This window comes from Salvelinus sp. IW2-2015, linkage group LG8 (assembly GCF_002910315.2).
Source record: "Salvelinus sp. IW2-2015 linkage group LG8, ASM291031v2, whole genome shotgun sequence".
Lineage (NCBI taxonomy): Eukaryota > Metazoa > Chordata > Actinopteri > Salmoniformes > Salmonidae > Salvelinus > Salvelinus sp. IW2-2015.
The window spans coordinates 34,474,347-34,493,579 of record NC_036848.1 but is presented as its reverse complement, the minus strand read 5'-3'; the positions used below and the strand labels follow the sequence as shown (position 1 = coordinate 34,493,579).

The 19,233-nt window shown below is 43.0% G+C and overlaps 1 protein-coding gene across 3 annotated transcripts in view; it reads right to left on the bottom strand.

Moving 5' to 3' along the window:
• Positions 1–1,217: 1,217 nt before the first annotated feature.
• LOC111967800 (protein phosphatase 1B) overlaps positions 1,218–19,233 on the bottom strand; it is a 29,936-nt gene continuing 11,920 nt past the window's right edge. Inside the window, exons 2-8 of one of the 3 annotated variants that reach the window (XM_023993173.3) lie at positions 13,178–13,669; positions 4,844–5,017; positions 4,551–4,724; positions 4,342–4,459; positions 4,001–4,112; positions 3,764–3,821; positions 1,218–1,553 (exon numbers count right to left, since the gene is read on the bottom strand). In XM_023993173.3, coding sequence (XP_023848941.1) covers positions 1,530–1,553; positions 3,764–3,821; positions 4,001–4,112; positions 4,342–4,459; positions 4,551–4,724; positions 4,844–5,017; positions 13,178–13,660 — 1,143 coding nt within the window. In that variant the 5' untranslated portion in view covers positions 13,661–13,669 and the 3' untranslated portion in view covers positions 1,218–1,529. Of the gene's footprint in view, positions 1,554–2,680; positions 3,242–3,763; positions 3,822–4,000; positions 4,113–4,341; positions 4,460–4,550; positions 4,725–4,843; positions 5,018–13,177; positions 13,673–19,233 lie in introns of those variants that run through there. The other 2 variants (XM_023993172.2, XM_023993170.2) reach the window with 2 other exon arrangements.

Here is a 19,233-nt window from a genome sequence, read left to right as displayed (position 1 = left end):
TTTTTTTATTATTACTTGCACTCCTTGGGGTCCCCAGGACAGAGTTTGAGAAACTCTACCCTAACCCCTGATCTCTCCCTCCCTCAGTTCAGCTGGTGACACAGAACGACGACGTCACACAGAACGCCACCACGCCCAGAGTCCACCATTGTGAGCCCACCCCTACCAGAGAGAACAGAAAACGCTGTAGTCCTCTGCCGAATCCCAAACCAGTCCCTCGCCTCTACCAACTCTCTCGGAAATCACTCCACTGTCACACTTCCTGACAAAACTGATTTCCGGCGTGTCAAGTCAATAACCCCGACCAACTTCGGGACAAAGTCATGACTTGAACGATTCATTTCAAGTTCATAAATTAAATAAAAATGGACATGTAATTCAAATTGAGAAATTCCCCATTGTTTAACGAGATTTAAACCACACTAACAGTTGAACATTTAATTTGGGATGTATTTCACTGCTTCACAAAATAAATGCAAGTGCCTTATCATTAAGCACAACTTTTCAATGTTATTTATGAAATTGCACTTCGTAGTATTCCAACACACAAAGCCAGGTCGAAGTGTCTATCGGAGAGACTAATTAGACCTAAACCCCTCAATATTTTCACTCCCTCAGCTTTGGGACACGTGCATATGGCGGGCTCACATGAATGCACAAATCGAGGGCATTGGAGCGAGTGGAAGGGACTGGTTTGGGATTCAGCACTCCTCTCCCTCTCCTTTTTACCGCTCTTCTCCTTCGTTTATCCGACAGCAAACAGAAAATAAAAATTATCAGAAATCTCCATCCATCAGGAGGAACCAATCAGAGGCGGTCAGGTGGGATCAGTTTGAACCAATACCCATCCTGTAGCTGTGGCGTGGCACATAGGGGGTCAGGTGGGATCAGTTTTAACCAATACCTGTTCAGTAGCTGTGGCGTGGAGCAGAGAGGGTTGTGAGGGATGGGGGGTTGTATAACCGGCAACATGTAGCACGTGGACCCCCCACCCTCTGTGTGTGAGAGAGAGAGAGATACATGCATTTGCAGGGCATGGTGTGTAAGGTTTTAGGGTGTGTGTGTGTGTGTGTTCGGGCGGTTGGGGTTTTCAGGCAGTACAGAGTCCAAGACAAGTACCAGACTGAACCAGTCTGGGTCCCAATTCCCCACCTCCAAACTTCCTTTCTCTCACTCACACACACACACACACACACACACACACATTTATAAATCCACCCCAGGTCCTCATGTCCATGTGTAGTCAGGTGATCAATGTCAACAACAACAACAAAATAAAACACCAGAAAACCTGGATGGTAAAAAACTTCTACCATCCAGGCGCTTCATCAGTCCTTAAAACAACCGCAACACCTCCAAAAACACACTCCTCCCGAGGAAAAGCAGAGTGTGTGTGTGGGTGTGTTCATCCTCACACGCACACACACACACACACACACACGTCGTCCACTGGGCACGTGGAGGAGGCAACTCTCCCTCTGGGTGGCTAGACCAATCACAGGAGGAGACCGGGGTCGCAGTTACCACGACTACCAGGGGTCCTCCAGATCACACTGAGAGAGAACGAGAGAGAGAGAAATGTTTATGAGGCGCCATAGTACATACAATATAAAACTGATGTTATTAATGTACTGATGTTGAAAAGCGGGTGTGCAAGTGGATCAGGAGCTGAGAATGTGAGGGGTTGGTATGTGGGTCAATCTGTGGGATGAGTCGTTCTTGGACTCACCTGATGGTGGCCTACTGAAAGACCGGCTGTGTCCCAATTCTTATACTAGTCTACAGCCTATGTAATAGGCTTTTTGTCAAGAAATAAACATTTGCAGATGATGCTATAAATGCCATGGTGCCATGTAGTAGGAATTCACTGTGCACTATTCAGGACACGAAGAGCAATCACACCCACAATGGAATGTTCACAGGAAAAAGTGATCATATACCATAACAGTCAGACACTGACCAAATCTGACAGTCAAGAGACAAACCAAATCAGATGGACAGATCTTATAATTATTATTAATTCAAATAACTTTTATTGATTATTTTATTCATTCACATATTGCTGTATGGAACAGATTCAGCCCACACATACACACACACACACACACACACACACACACACAGTTATCATATTGTGTCTTGTTGCATACAGTAAGTGCCACCATTCATCAGAGAGAAATACAACTCAGTCTTTAGAAATACAATGACACACACACTTTTTTACTTTGGTATTTTGAACTTTTTAGAACTTTGTATACTGTTCCAGAATTTTGAAGTAGTTACAGTACTGTAGTGGACACACACCTTAACAAATTCTACCAAACACACACCTCAGCTGGCTGCTAAGACCTGTCTCTCTCGGACGGACAGAGAGACACGCAGGCAGACAGAGACACGCAGACAAAGACACGCAGGCAGGCAGACAGACAGACAGGCAGACGCAGACAGGCAGGCAGGCAGACACAGACAGAGACCGACACAAAGAGACACACAGAGAGTGAGTGTGTTGTGCGTGTGTGGGTACAGTGAGAACAAGTATAGGTGGTTTATGGGAACTTGTGTTTTTATATGGACAGTCCAGTAGGTCTTCTCTCTCTCTCTGTCAGGTAGAGGTCCAGACATGATCGGCCCATTGACTTAGACCACTCATCTTTATATCTACCCATTATGGCGTCTGTGAGAGCACGGATGGACTAGACGCTGTGAGAGCACGCATGGACTAGACTAGATTGGGGGGGGGTCAACAACAACAACAGAGATCAGAGGTGAATTAGGAGGGGGGAGGATCTGGTTGGCGAAGCTCAGCAGCTGGAGGATATAGTGGGACGAGGTCTGCCGCCGGAGGTTCAGGTTGGTCAGTGTCTACCGCTGGAGGTTCTGATTGGTCGATGTCTGCAGCCGGAGGTGGTTGTTGGTCGATGTCTGGAGAGGGCGTGTCTTTGCGTTTCTCTGCTTCCGGGGATGAGGGCGTCTCGATGACGACGGGTGAGGGAGGGGGAGAGGGGGGTGAGGGCCGGGGGGAATCAGGGAGGTCGTCAGCGGTAAAGGAGGAGGATTCCTCCCCCGTGTCAGCTGTATTCTCCCCAGGCAGACGGTAGACTGCCAGGGCTTCCTCCAGCACCGAGCGATACTGCCCCCGGTGGTGCAGGCGGAACTGACGCAGCGCCTCCAAGAGGTTGGTCGCCGTACTGCTGCCTCCTCCCTCCTCACTCTCCTCCTCTCCTCCACCTCCAGCACAGGCCTGGCCGGGGCAACACCACGCCACACACACACACACACAAGCTAGTGTCAGACACACACAAGCTAGTGTCAAACACACACACAGGCACACACACTGTCTCACACCATACTACCCCTACCCCTGAGGCCAGCTACCCGTAGTGACATTGTCTTTGTCCAGTGAGGGAGAGGAGAATACAACAGTGCCTTCCCGTTCCCCACTACAACTCCCAACACCCCAAACACAACACAATAAACACAGACTAGACTAGGCCAAATAGTTCATGTTCAAAAGACATCCCGGACTTTTGTGTGATAAAAGGCTGGGACACGGTAGGAAGGAACATCAGGGAGCAGTATTCATGTGATGTGAAACCAAGTCTTGACTCTAGATGAAATATTCAATTTTGATCATGTTTGGTATTTTGACGGTCCTCGAAGCCCATTCACACGCCAGAAGAGTGGTGCTGTTGTGACTGGGCTGGAGTGGGGTCATTGTGGAAGTGGGAGGTCAGGGGTGAGCGGTCAAAGAAGAGTTACTCACCCCTTCCTCTTCTCTTTGTGGGTTCAGCCTGCTGTACACCGCCTCGATCACACTGCGCCTGACCCCACACACACACACACAATTAGACATTCTTATTTGTGAGCTTGATTGAGAAGTTGGATAAATAAATCATGACAGTCTCTCATACTTTCATGAAGAAAGAAGGGGGAGACATTTTAGTGATGTGAAAAGAAAATGGGCAATAAAGCAGCTGTCTTCAGTGTGTGTAGTATTTACTTGCAGGCCAGGCCTCCTCCAGGCGGAAGGTTGGGGATGTTCTCAGAGGCGATGTTCCTCAGAACAGACACCAGGTCAGGAACCCCCTCCTCTCCACAGCCACCCAGCAAATCTAGAGACAGAGACAGGGTTAGAGTGGAAACGCAACAGAATAAAAGACGGACAGTTGCCTCTGACCAGAATATTGGCCGTCATATCCACGTTGAAAGAGCCACTGCTCGTCGACACCCAGCAGGTGGTCACTATAACACACAGCGGCGACAGCTTCTCTATGCTATTAGCCGTTCGTCAGCGTCGTGTGTCCAAGCTCTTAGAAAGGATAGGGGTGTGTGTGTTCTCACCCTCTACACGTGTCTCCAGGTATTTGTCCAGGTCCTCCTCTCTCTTCAGGGCTTCCTCAGACACCTTGGGAGCTCCCGGTAAAGTCACCAACACCACACTCATGTTATCTCTGCTGCCCTGGAGAGAGACACATAAAGAGACCGGGGCTTAGAGTGTGGGTTAGTTAGAGTGTGGGTTAGTTAGAGTGTGGGTTAGAGTGTGTATGTACCTTGTGCAGACAGGTGTCCACCACGGCAGTACAGACTCTTTCCAGGTCGTCAAACACTTGTAGCCGGGACCTGACGAACTCGCACAGCTCCTCGTTGGACATCACGTCCCAGATCCCGTCGCACGCCAGCACCACAAACTCATCCCCCTCCGCAGCACGCTCCAACACACACACCTGGGGGAGGAACACACACCTCAGCTGGAGAGATCACACACACCTCAAGTAGGAGAAAGAGTTTACTATAAGCTGTGCACAGTAATAAAGGCATTTTAAATACACACACACACACACACCTCTGGCTCTGGGCTGACCAGTTGTTCTGTGGGACCCTTCCCATCCACACACTTGTAGTCATAGTCCCCCAGGGCTCTGGACACGGCCAGGGAACCGTTGACCCGCTGGATCATCACTGACCCCCCTGCGTTCTGGATACGCTCCTTCTCTCTGGGGTTGCACGGCTTATGGTCCTGCAGTGAGAAATAGAAAGTGTTTGAGATAGAGGCTGCTGATCTACAAAATGACCTTGCATTCTAAATAACTACTCATTACATGATCAGGGTCAGAGATCATGCGTCTTGCCAAGCTCAAACTGATCCCCTGCTGTCTCTCTCCATCACTCCCTCCCTCTCACTCAGTATATTGTACCTGAGTAGAATGCACCAGTCTCCCAACCTTCATCCCTCTCTCCCCATCCCCCCTTTCAAAAATAACACCTTGCAAATGTATTTCAGACCCCTTGGACTTAACATTTTGAGTTACAAAGTGGGATGAAGGTGGATTTGTCAATCTACATAAAATAAGATATTTTATTTATATATACAGTGGGGAGAACAAGTATTTGATAACCTGCCGATTTTGCAGGTTTTCCTACTTACAAAGCATGTAGAGGTCTGTAATTTTTATCATAGGTACACTTCAACTGTGAGAGACGGAATCTAAAACACAAATCCAGAAAATCACATTGTATGATTTTTAAGTAATTCATTTGCATTTTATTGCATGACATTATTATTTGATCACCTACCAACCAGTAAGAATTCCGGCTCTCACAGACCTGTTCGTTTTTTTTTTAAGAAGCCCTTCTGTTCTCCACTCATTACCTGTATTAACTGCACCTGTTTGAACTCGTTACCTGTATAAAAGACACCTGTCCACACACTCAATCAAACAGACTCCAACCTCTCCACAATGGCCAAGACCAGAGAGCTGTGTAAGGACATCAGGGATAAAATTGTAGACCTGCACAAGGCTGGGATGGGCTACAGGACAATAGGCAAGCAGCTTGGTGAGAAGGCAACAACTGTTGGCGCAATTATTAGAAAATGGAAGAAGTTCAAGATGACGGTCAATCACCCTCGGTCTGGGGCTCCATGCAAGATCTCACCTCGTGGGGCATCAATGATCATGAGGAAAGTGAGGGATCAGCCCAGAACTACACGGCAGGACCTGGTCAATGACCTGAAGAGAGCTGGGACCACAGTCTCAAAGAAAATCATTAGTAACACACTATGCCGTCATGGATTAAAATCCTGCAGCGCACGCAAGTTCCCCTGCTCAAGCCAGCGCATGTCCAGGCCCGTCTGAAGTTTGCCAATGACCATCTGGATGATCCAGAGGAGGAATGGGAGAAGGTCATGTGGTCTGATGAGACAAAAATAGAGCTTTTTGGTCTAAACTCCACTCGCCGTGTTTGGAGGAAGAAGGATGAGTACAACCCCAAGAACACCATCCCAACRGTGAAGCATGGAGGTGGAAACATCATTCTTTGGGGATGCTTTTCTGCAAAGGGGACAGGACGACTGCACCGTATTGAGGGGAGGATGGATGGGGCCATGTATCGCGAGATCTTGGCCAACAACCTCCTTCCCTCAGTAAGAGCATTGAAGACGGGTCGTGGCTGGGTCTTCCAGCATGTGGGCAGTACCTTCAGGCGTTTGGAAAATACTCCCAAGGATGAACCAGACTTGGAGGTCTACAATTTTTTTCTCTGGGGTCTTGGCTGATTTCTTAATTTTCCCATGATGTCAAGCAAAGAGGCACTGACTTTGAAGGTAGGCCTTGAAATACATCCACAGGTACACCTCCAATTGACTCAAATTATGTCAATTAGCCTATCAGAAGATTCTAAAGCCATGACATCATTTTCTGGAATTTTCCAAGCTGTTTAAATGCACAGTCAACTTAGTGTATGTAAACTTCTGACCAACTGGAATTGTGATACAGTGAAATAATCTGTCAGTAAACAATTGATGGAAAAATGACATGTGTCATGCACAAACTAGATGTCCTAACCGACTTGCCAAAACTATAGTTTGTTAACAAGACATTTTAGGATTGGTTGAAAAACTAGTTTTAATGACTCCAACCTAAGTGTATGTAAACTTCCGACTGTGTTAATATTTTTTAATAATAAAAATGTAATAAATAAAATAGTTGTTGCATAAGTATTCAGCTCCCTGAGTTCATACATGTTAGAAACACTGTGGGCAGCAATTACAGCTGTGAGTCTTCAAACTCTTTCAAGATGTTGGGGATCATGGCTAGACAGCAATTTCTGAGTCTCGTCATAGTATTTCAAGCAGATTTAAGTCAAAACTGTAACTTGGCCACTAAGGAATATTCACTGTCTTCTTGGTAAGCAACTTCATTGTAGATTTGGCCTTGTGTTGAAGGTTATTGTAATGCTGAAAGGTGAATTCCTCTCCCAGTGTCTGGTGTAAAGCAGACTGAGGCAGGTTATGCTCTAGGATTTTGCCTGTGCTTAGCCCTAACCCATTTCTTTTTCTTTCCTGAAAAACTCCCCAGTATTTACCGATGTCAAGCATACCGATACCATGATGCAGCCACCATCATGCTTGAAAATAAGGAGGCAGTTGCTTAGTAATGTGTTGTGTTGGATTTGACCCAAACACAGGGCTTTGCAATTAGGCCAAAAAGTATATTACTTTGCCATGTTTTGTTGCATTATTGCATTATTATTATTAGTCACTTGTTCCATACGGGGCGGCAGGTAGCCTAGTGGTTAGAGCGTTGGACCAGTAACTGAAAGGTTGCTGGAACGAATCCCAGAGCTGACAAGGTAAAAATCTGTCGTTCTGCCCCTGAACAAGGAAGTTAACCCATTGTTCCCCGGTAAGCAGTCATTGTAAATAAGAATTTGTTATTAACTGACTTGCCTAGTTAAATAAATAAATTAAATACAAGATGCATGTTTTGGAATATTTTCACTTGGCCATTAATGTGGAGTCACTACAATGTTAATTCATCCTCTCCCATCTCAGCCATTGAACTTAGTAGCTGTTTTAAAAATCACCAAATTGCCCCATGGTAACATCCCTGAGCAGTTTCATTCCTGTCCTAATGCGCAGTTCAGAAGGATGACTGTATCCGAGGTGTCTGGGTGGTTTAACACATAATCCTCAGCGTCATTATAAACTAGACCATGCTTAAGGAGATATTCAATGTCAGATTTGTTATTGTGACCAATCACTGCCCTTTGAGGCTTTTGAAAAGCTCCCTTGTCTTTGTAGATGAATGTGTGTGTGAAATGCAATACTTGACTGAGAGACCTTACAGGTGTTGTATGTGTGGGGGACAGAGGAAGGGTTAGTCATTCAATCATGTCAACCCCTATTATTTGCCAGAGTACACGTAACTTTTGTGATTTGGTCATTTGACCCCTGAACTAATTTAGGTTTGCCTAAACAAAGGGGCTGAACACTTATGAAATTACTATTTTAGTTGACATTTTTTATTCATCTAAAAAAAAAAAGTCTTCCACTTGGACAAGAGTATTTTGTGTATATTGTTGACAAAAACAAACCCATTGTAATTCCACTTAACACAAAATGTGAAGAAAGTGCCTTGATGAATACTTCTGCAAGGCACTGCAAATTGTACCAGTGTATATCCAGTGCAGAGATGTTAACCATTAAAATCGGTTAGCCACCGAAAACACAGTTGACCGATTGTGCTTATTGGTCTATAGGCTAATTTGCATAATTTCGTGGAATGAAATTGGCCGGTGTGTATTTACGAAATAATATATCTTATTTATCACACAAGCAACGTATACAGAGCTTAGTTTGAGCGGAATATCACCTGTCGGGCGAGCGCCTCAAGCAGCTGGTTGCTGCTTGAAGTGAAACATGTAATCTCATAAACCCAGTCGTCGCACAACAATTCTAAATGCAATGTGAAATGTGAAAACGATGTTGGCCACCAGCCTATTAAAACCGCTTTCTATTGCTACACATATTTTTCTTCCCTCCTTATATTAAAGCAACTGTACTGTTTTACAAGCGGAGTAGCCCATGGCTAAAAAGGGACCGTTGGAAACATCCTCAAATCGCCATTTGAGTACGCACTGCGTGATACGTTTTTTAAAACATATTTAAAAAATAAAAAACACATATTTACATCTGTATTCAGACCCTTTGCTATGAGACTAAAAATTGAGCTCAGGTGCATCCATCTCTGCAGCACTCCACCAAAATGCACCTGAAGGACTCACAGACCATGAGAAACAAGATTTTCTGGTCTGATGAAACCAAGACTGAACTATTTGGCCTGAATGCCAAGTGTCACACATGGATGAAACCTGGTACCATCCCTATGGTGAACCATGGTGGTGGCAGAATCATGCTGTGGGGATGTTTTTCAGCGGCAGGGACTGAGAGACAGGATGGAGGGAAAGATAAACGGAGTACACAGCGATCCTTGATGAAAACATGCTCCGGAGCGCGCAGGACCTGAGACTGCGGCGAAGGTTCCCCTTCCAACAGGACAATGACCCTAAGCACATAGCCAAAGCAACGCAGTAGTGACTTTGGGACAAGTCTCTGAATATCCTTGAGTGGTCCAGCCAGAGCCCGGACTTGAGCCCAATCTAACATCTCTGGAGAGATGTGAAAATAGCTGTGCAGCGACGCTCCCCATTCAACCTGACACAGCTTGAGAGGATCTGAAGAGAATGATAAACTCCACAATTACAGGTGTGCCAAGCTTGTAGCGTAAACAAAGTACTGAGTAAAGTATCTGAATACTTATGTAAATAGGATCATTTTTTATTCGTAATACATGTGTGTAGATTGATGAGGGGGAAAAAACTATTTAATACATTTTAGAATAAGGCTGTAACGTAACAAAATGTGGAAAAAGTTAAAGGGTCTGAATACTTTACAAATGCACTATACTCATTTTTTGGAGAACTGGAAATATGACCTTATGAACCTTGCTTCAAAGTAATCGAGCCAAAATCCAACCATATAAACTTTGAGGGAATTATTTTATAAAGACTTCCTCATATGCCATTGAAACCAGCACTTATCTCTTGTTCTACTGGTTTTCAATTCTCTTCCAGAAACTAAAGGCACAATCATAGTCATATTAGCAACCCATCTTAATTCTTGCATCTTCAGATCTCACCTCTTTCTACTTTTCTAACAGAGATTTTAATCTCAGTTACATGAACTGCTCACATCAGGTGACCTTTTGAGAAGTGTTTTCCAGCCGAATGCTTTTGGCCAAATGTTTGAAAATATTTTTTGCATTGACTGCTTCATTACAGTAGCTGTATTTAGGCTAGGATATAAAAATAAAAAAACTTGGGAAATAGAAATATATATTTTGTTTACACATATTTAACCCTTTTTCTTTACCGGTATCGGTTACCTTCAGACGAGTCACGTGACACTTGTGGGGTTCGTGGAGCAAAACGGAGAACACCATCGTGTTTGTGAGAAGCTCCCCCTTAGGACGCTACAAACAATTACGTTAGAAGACCGATTTTCAGATGTCTCATGGTGTGACAAACAACGCTCTAGCTCTGCCACCTTTCACCGCAGATGGTTCTATTTGTGACGCTTGACGCACTGCAATTCCCATCTATCCCATCTCATTGGTTTTGAGGAGAATGTTCCCACGGGGGTGATTGAAACATGAACTGAGGGCCACACTAGTCCAGTTGGTGGTGGTAATGCACATTAAAGTTGGTTGCCAACCGCCATATAAAATCCAAAGAAGAATCCTGAAGGAGGAGATATTACTAGAAACAAACTCGGAGTTGTGCATTTCAAGTTAAAATAACAACCCAATGTTTGCTTGTAAGGACTGGGCAGTTTTTCAGGATAAACAAGAAATGTAATGGAGCTAAGCACTGGCAAAAACCTAGAGGAAAACCTGGTTCAGCCTGCTTTCCACCGGACACTGGGTGATGAATTCCCCTTTTTGCACGACAATAACCTAAAAACACAAGACCAAATATACACTGGAGTTGCTTACCAAGAAGACCGTGAATGTTCCTGAGTGACAGTTTTGATTTGAATCAGCATGAAAATCTATGGAAAGACTTAAATGGTTGTCTAGCAATGATCAACAACCAACTTGACAGAGCTTTTAGAAATACAAATACATAAATGGTGCAAATGTTGCACAATCCCAGGTGTGCAAAGCTCTTAGAGACTTACCCAGAAAAACTCACAGCTGTAATCACCACCAAAGGTGCATCTACAAAGTACTGACTCGGGGGTGTGAATATTTAAGTAAATTTGATCATTTATGTATTTCATTATCAATAAATTTGCTAAAAATTCAAACATGTTCTCACTTTATCATTATGGGGTATTGTGTTGTTTTATTCAAGCTGTAACATTTGGAATAAGTAAGGAGTATGAATACTTTCTGAAGGCACAGTATAGCCTCTTGGCTGTGAGACGATAGGCTTGTCACGTTACAATTAAACTCTTAAAAAAAGGTCCAATGCAGACGTTTTTACCTCAATATCAAAATCATTTCCGGATAACAATGAGAATTTGGGACATTCAGGTTCTATCTGCAAAAAGATGATCCAGAGATAATTGGCTTTAAAGTTGAGAACCCCAATTTGTTTGAATGAAGTCAGCAATTTTTTTATCTTGTATTCTTTTGAACTTATAACACGAATTGGGATATTTAGATTACTATATAGGTAGAGAACATTGAACATAATTTTAGGGCCTAACACCCGCCGCCACATGCATTGGCGGGTAAGATGTCTATTTCACCATTCCATCCTGCTAAGGAAAAGAAGCAACGCAGATGCTAGTCAGATTCTCAATTCCACAGGCACAAACATGACGAGTTGCGCAACCTCCGCAACCTCCCACACTTAAAGGGGCAGGTGAAAACGTTTGTCTAATCGGTGATATTTTCATTAAAAGACTCAGGTCACAAAAAATGAAATGAATTTTTATTTTTTTTAACATGTATTATTTTAGAAACATTACAAAGCATGCTCATCCATTTTTTTCTCTTTTGTTAGTGTCATTTTAGTCTAAAAATACTATTTTGGGTGGTAAAAATCAGAATGGCTGGTAGACTTAAAAAAAAATCTGAGACAGTGGCTGGTGGACCAGAAAAGTTCATGTTATGCCCTGATTGAACAGAACAAGGCTGTCATTGTCAATAACTACATTTTGACAAACATACAAATAGAACCTTATGTAGTCCCAAGATCCCAGATGAAGTACATTACTGTGACTGTTTCCAGTGGCGGTTCTCGGGGCCACTGTGACAACAATTTTGGACCCCCTTGTAGCCCCCCTAAATGTGGAGTATGAAATAATGTTTACATAAATAATGTTTGCTATCGTTCTTTTTTTACATCCGTTATTAGACAGTGGCAACGATGATGATTATGAACATGGTCTTTTGCCTGCTAATGCCTGCAATGTGAAGAAACCGATATGACAAAAACAACGTCTAATGTAACTGGCCCTAGCTTGGACCCCCCAGTTCCAGTTGAAATGGACTAGAACCGCCACTGACTGTTTCCACTTAAAATTGTCAAAATCTTATTAGCCATGAGCAATTAATCAAGCAAGAACTTAGCTAGGACTGTGTGGGAGTGGTCTGAGTGGGTAGGGGAAAACTGAAAATGACCTTTCATTGGCAGAGGTTAGGAGCTCTTATTGGTCTATTAACTAATTTACCGGCTGGTGATGTCACCAGGCAGGCCAAAACTCCACATTCCATCTCACCAAAACAGGCTGAAATTTCAGGCAGTATTTCAAACAGCTCTCACACTAAAGGCATTATCCTAATTTTAACAATTTCACAGTATTATTCCAACCTCAGTGTGGAAATGTATACACCGAGTGCACAAAACCGTAGGAACACCTTCCTAATATTGAGTTATATCCCCTTTGGCCCTCAGAATAGCCTCAATTGATCAGGGAATGGACTATAAAAGATGTCAAAGGCGTTCCACAGGGATGCCGGCCCATGTTGACCCCAATGCTTCCCACAGTTGTGTCAAGTTGACTGGATGTCCTTTGGGTGGTGGACCATTATTCATAGACACGGGAAACTATTGAGCATGAAAAACCAACAGCATTGCAGTTCTTGACACACACAAACCGGTGCGCCTGGCACCTACTACCATACCCCGTTCAAAGGCACTTAAATATTTTGTCTCGCCCATTCACCATCAATAGCACGCATACACAATCCATGTCTTAATTGTCTCAAGGCTAAAAAAATCCTTCTTTAACCAGTCTCCTCCCCTTCATCTAGACTAACTGACATCAATAAGGGATCATAGCTTGCATCCCTAATTTGCATCCCTAATCTAGTGTATTATATTGTACCTGTGTAGAGAATCCAACTCGTCCATCTCGGCTCAGCACGGCCCGGGAGTCGCCACAGTTTATGAAGTAGAGGTGGAAGGGGCTTAGCAGCACACCCACCGCCGTGGAGCCGCTGCGGTCCAGCCCTTGTCGCAGGTCCGTGAAGCTGCGCATGTATTCGTCGATCTTCAGGAAGCCCGTGCGGATCCCATCCTTTACACCTTCCACTGAGCCAGTACCCGGGGTGAACTCCGCCCCCCCTGATAGGATGTGCTCCAGTAGGTGGGCGGAGCAGTAGTTGGCAACGCGAGAGCCGGCATGCCCGTCGTAGACGGCGAAGAAGGACCAGTCGGTGAGGCCGTGGGGCAGGCCCACCATGGCGGTGTGGGCATCCTCCATCTCCACCCGCCAGCCCTGCATGGAGCTCAGGCCGTAATGCAGCCCATTGCCCTCACCATGGGCCGTATGCTTCTCTGTCTTAGGCTTGTCCAGGAACGCCCCCATACCTACAAACTGCTGACAGAGAGAGGGGGAGTACAGAGAGGAGAGAAAACATACATTAAGCTACATTATCAACACAGTCATATTTCAATAGGCCAATGTTTCCTTCAGGAGGTCCTGACACTTCTCTTTTAACCATGTCCATTATGTAGCAATTGTAGGCAATGCAATGCAATTCACAAGCTGCAGTATTACAGGCTCAAGACTGTGATCAAAACACTCGCATTTGCAACCCTTTGACTTGGCAGTGTGAACCCAAATGTTTTACTGGTGGCTAGGGTGCCACTGAAATGTTTTTCAGCTGGTCATGTTAGTTTTTGGTTCACTGTTGTATTATTATCATCATCACGATTTGGGTATGCAGACAAGGTATTCAAAAATGATGGTTTGAAGTCTTGGTTGAATCTTCGCAATACACAATTCAGTTATGCGCTGTTTGAATAACAATTTCTAATTGCTTTCCCAAAAACCTTCCCAATTAAGATGTCGACTGCAAAGTAGGCCCTACCTGGCAAATCAAAGTTTATTTGTCACGTGCGCCGAATACAACAGGGGTACCTTACAGTGAAATGCTTACTTCCAGGCTCTAACCAATAGTGCAAAAAAGGTATTAGGTGAACAATAGGTAGGTATAGAAATAAAACAGTAAAAAGACAGGCTATATACAGTAGCGAGGCTACATACAGACACCAGTTAGTCAGGCTGATTGGAGGTAGTATGTACATGCAGATATGGTTAAAGTGACTATGCATATATGATGAACAGAGAGTGGCAGTATCATAAAAAAGAGGGGGTTGGCGGGCGGTGGGACACAATGCAGATGGCCCAGTTAGCCAATGTGCGGGAGCACTGGTTGGTCGGCCCAATTGAGGTAGTATGTACATGAATGTATAGTTAAAAGTGACTATGCATATTAGAGGTCGACCAATTGTGATTTTCCAACGCCGATACCGATTATTGGAGGACCAAAAAAAAAACGATACCGATTATTCGGCCGATTTTTGAAGTGTATTTGTAATAATGACAGTTACAACAATACTGAATGAACACATATTTTAACTTAATCCATCAAAAAAATCAAATTTAACCTCAAATAAATAATGAAACATGTTCAATTTGGTTTAAATAATGCAAAAACAAAGTGTTGGAGAAGAAAGTAAAAGTGCAATATGTGCCATGTAAGAAAGCTAACGTTTAAGTTCCTTGCTCAGAACATGAGAACATATGAAAGCTGGTGGTTCCTTTTAACATGAGTCTTCAATATTCCCAGGTAAGAAGTTTTAGGTTGTAGTTATTATAGGAATTATAGGACTATTTCTCTCTATACGATTTGTATTTCATATACCTTTGACTATTGGATGTTCTTATAGGCACTTTAATATTGCCAGTGTAACAGTATAGCTTCCATCCCTCTCCTCGCCGCTACCTGGGCTCGAACCAGGAACACATCTATCAAATCATAGACTTAATTATAACATAACACACAGAAATAGGAGCCATAGGTCATCAATATGGCCGAATCCGGAAACTATCATCTCGAAAACAAAACATTTATTCTTTCAGTGAAATACGGAACCGTTCCGTATTTTATCTAACGGGTGGCATCCATDAGTCTAAATATTCCTGTTACATTGCACAACCTTCAATGTTATGTCATAATTACGTAAAATTCTGGCAAATTAGTTCGCAATGAGCCAGGCAGCCCAAATTGTTGCATATACCCTGCCTCTGCGTGCAATGAACGCAAGAGAAGTGACACAATTTCACCCGGTTAATATTGCCTGCTAACCTGGATTTCTTTTAGCTAAATATGCAGGTTTAAAAATATATACTTCTGTGTATTGATTTTAAGAAAGGCATTGATGTTTATGGTTAGGTACAGTCGTGCAACGATTGTGTTTTTTTCGCAAATGCGCTTTTGTTAAATCATCCCGTTTGGCGAAGTTGGCTGTCTTTGTTAGGAAGAAATAGTCTTCACACAGTTCGCAACGAACCAGGCGGCCCAAACTGCTGACTCTGTTGCAAGAGAAGTGACAAAGAAATTCATGTTAGCAGGCAATATTACTTAAATATGCAGGTTTAAAAATATATACTTGTGTATTGATTTTAAGAAAGGCATTGATGTTTAGGTACCTTTTTCGCGAATGCGCACCGATTATATGCAACGCAGGACACGCTAGATAAACTAGTAATATCGTCAACCATGTGTAGTTAACTAGTGATTATGATTGATTGTTTTTAATAAAGATAAGTTTAATGCTAGCTAGCAACTTACCGTGGCTTCTTACTGCATTCACGTAACAGGCAGGCTCCTCGTGGAGTGCAATGAAAGGCAGGTGGTTAGAGCGTTGGGACTAGTTGACCGTAAGGTTGCGAGATTGAATCCCTGAGCTGACAAGGTAAAAATCTGTCGTTCTGCCCCTGAACAAGGCAGTTAACCCACCGTTCCTAGGCCGTCATTGAAAATAAGAATGTGTTCTTAACTAACTTGCCTAGTTAAATAAAGGTGGGGGAAAAAAGCCATATCGGTGTCCAAAAATACAGATTTCCGATTGTTATGAAAACTTGAAATCGGCCCTAATTAAATCGGCCATTCTGATTAATCGGTCGACCTCTAATGCATATATGATAAACAGAGAGTAGCAGCAGCGTGAAAAGAGGGTTTGGGGGGGGGCACACAAATACCGGGGATGTCGGTCCTGTGGGGTGTTTGGAGAATGTCTTGCGCGTCGTCTTTGTTGTAGAAAAAATCTTTGTCTAATCCGAGGTGAGTGATCGCTGTCCTGATATCCAGAAGCTCTTTTCTGACTTAAGATACGGTTGCAGAAACATCATGTACAAAATAAGTTACAAATAACACGAGAAAAAAAACACATAATAGCACAATTGGTTGGGCGCCCGTAAGACTGCTGCCACTTCTTCCGGTGCCATTTTATCCCCCAGAATGATATCATGATCATTTGTATCAAATCACAGGGCATTCTGCCATTACATGTAGCCTACATCATACAAAAATACCTCTAACCTAACAACATTCTCCTGGTAGGAGAATTGAAATTGAAATGAACAATTGAATAAAAGGGCAAATACACACTCCCCCAAAAATGTGTTTGATTGTTCCGAGCCCTCAAGAGTGGTCATCAGAAAGTTGGATGCCAACTGCCGATTACCCCAAAAGAAAAATGTGGGGCTAGCTAGTCAACACTGGAGTTGCTTACCAAAAGCTCTTACAGAAAGCTCTTACAGACTTACCCAGATAGACTCACAGCTGTAATCGCTGCCAAAGATGCTTCTACAAAGTATTGACTCAGGTGTGTGCATACTTATGTAAATTAGATAAGCATTTTCTTTTAAAAAAATATACGAAATACAAGTTTACACTTTGTCATTATTGGGTATTGTGTATAGGGGTGAGAGAAAGAAATCTATTTAATCCATTTTAAAAATTCAGGCTGTAACAACAAAATGTGTGGGGTATGAACACTTTCTGAAGGCACTGTATTGAATTAATTTGATTAAATCAAATTTTTGTTTTAGCACGAAATTCCAAATGCCTGTATCACATGAGAAAAAAAATAAGTTTTTCATGGACCATTTATGTATTTTTTGACTCCTCATTCGCTCGTCCTGTGCTGTGTGTACTTTCCCATTCTCACACACACCAAGCCACTTCCCCTGCCACTCACAACAGAGATAAAAGATCACTTCTTCTTCTCTGGAAAGCCATTTCATCTCGGACCAAACCTCAAATGCAAATACCAACAGAATAGGTCATATGGACAATGAGATATTATTTTACTGTAATAGATGAGAATGTTAGCGCAGAGCAGACCCTACTAACACTGGAGTATCCATGAACATTGATTCTGGAAAAGCGCGGCAGTGCAGTGCAGTGCCACGTATCGCCAGCAGGATTATAGCCATAGACTTATTTGCTAGCTTTCTACTTTGTGTGTTATACATTTGCAATGAATATAAAAATATGCATTTATTGATTTCACCATCTAAGCCAAGAGGACAGGCTAGCATGCTGTTCAAATTTCAAACAGCTAGAGTCAGACAGGAGGGTGTGCTCATAACAGTTCAACTGTTTTGCCTTGTTAGCTAGCAAATAGATCCAAGTTGGCTCGACTTGAAATAAAGATTAGTTGACTAATCACTAGAACATGGGCTTGTGCTTGTTTATGAGATGTTTGTTAATTCTCTAAATGCCTACATTTACATTTACATTACATTTAAGTCATTTAGCAGACGCTCTTATCCAGAGCCTACTATAAGAAGGTGTTCATTATTAGTGAATTATGCATGGTTCTGGTTAAATTTGTAACAAAAAAGGGGCATTTTCATAGAGACTTGAAAGCCAGATCAGTGATTAAAAAAAAAGCAGATAAACCCATTTTGATACAATTATTAGTGGGTCTTATGGTTGTGGAAGGCCTATATGTAGCCTAGGTATAATTACACAAGCCCTGAATTCATTAGATTATTGCTGACTGCTTGAAAATGCAGTCTATTGACCTTTGGAAATTGTGCAACAAAGCTCATAGAGAAAAATAAAACTAAGATATTAAGTTAAAAATAACAAAAAGATTTATATGCCATATCGACCAGCCCTAAATCGCGCGAGTGCGCACACAAACTCGGCACGACAGGCATGTGCCCAAAAAAGGTTGATAGGCACAAAGAATGACTCCCCAGCTGGCCTCGGAAGAATGAGAGTGTGTGTGTGTGTGTGTGTGTGTCAGCTCGGGGGATCCAATCTTGCAACCTTACAGTAAACTAGTCCAACGCAATAACGACCTGCCTCTCTCTCGTTACACTCCACAAGAAGACTGCCTGTTACGCAAATGCAGTAAGCCAAGGTAAGTTGCTAGCTAGCATTAAACTTATCTTATAAAAAACAATCAATCATAACCACTTGTTAACTACACAAGGTTGATGATATTACTATCTTACTATCTATTATTATCTAGCGTGTCCTGCGTTGCATATAATCTGACTGAGCATACAAGCAAGTATCTAAGTATCTGACTGAGCGGTGGTAGGCAGAAGCAGGCGCGTAAACATTCATTCAAACAGCACTTTCGTGCATTTTGCCAGCAGCTCTTCGTTGTGCGTCAAGCATTGCGCTGTTTATGACTTCAAGTTTATGACTTCAGCTGTTTATGACTTCAACTCCCGAGATTAGGCTGGTGTAACCGATGTGAAATGGCTAGCTAGTTAGCACGCGCTAATAGCGTTTCAAACGTCACTCGCTCTGAGCCTTCTAGTAGTTGTTCCCCTTGCTCTGCATGGGTAACGCTGCTTCGATGGTGGCTGTTGTCGTTTTGTTGCTGGTTCGAGCCCAGGGAGGAGCGAGGAGAGGGACGGAAGCTATACTGTTACACTTGCAATACTAAAGTGCCTATCAGAACATCCAATAGTCAAAGGTTAATGAAATACAAATGGTATAGAGGGAAATAGTCCTATAATTCCTATAATAACTACAACCTAAAACTTCTTACCTGGGAATATTGAAGACTCATGTTAAAAGGAACCACCAGCTTTCATATGTTCTCATGTTCTGAGCAAGGAAC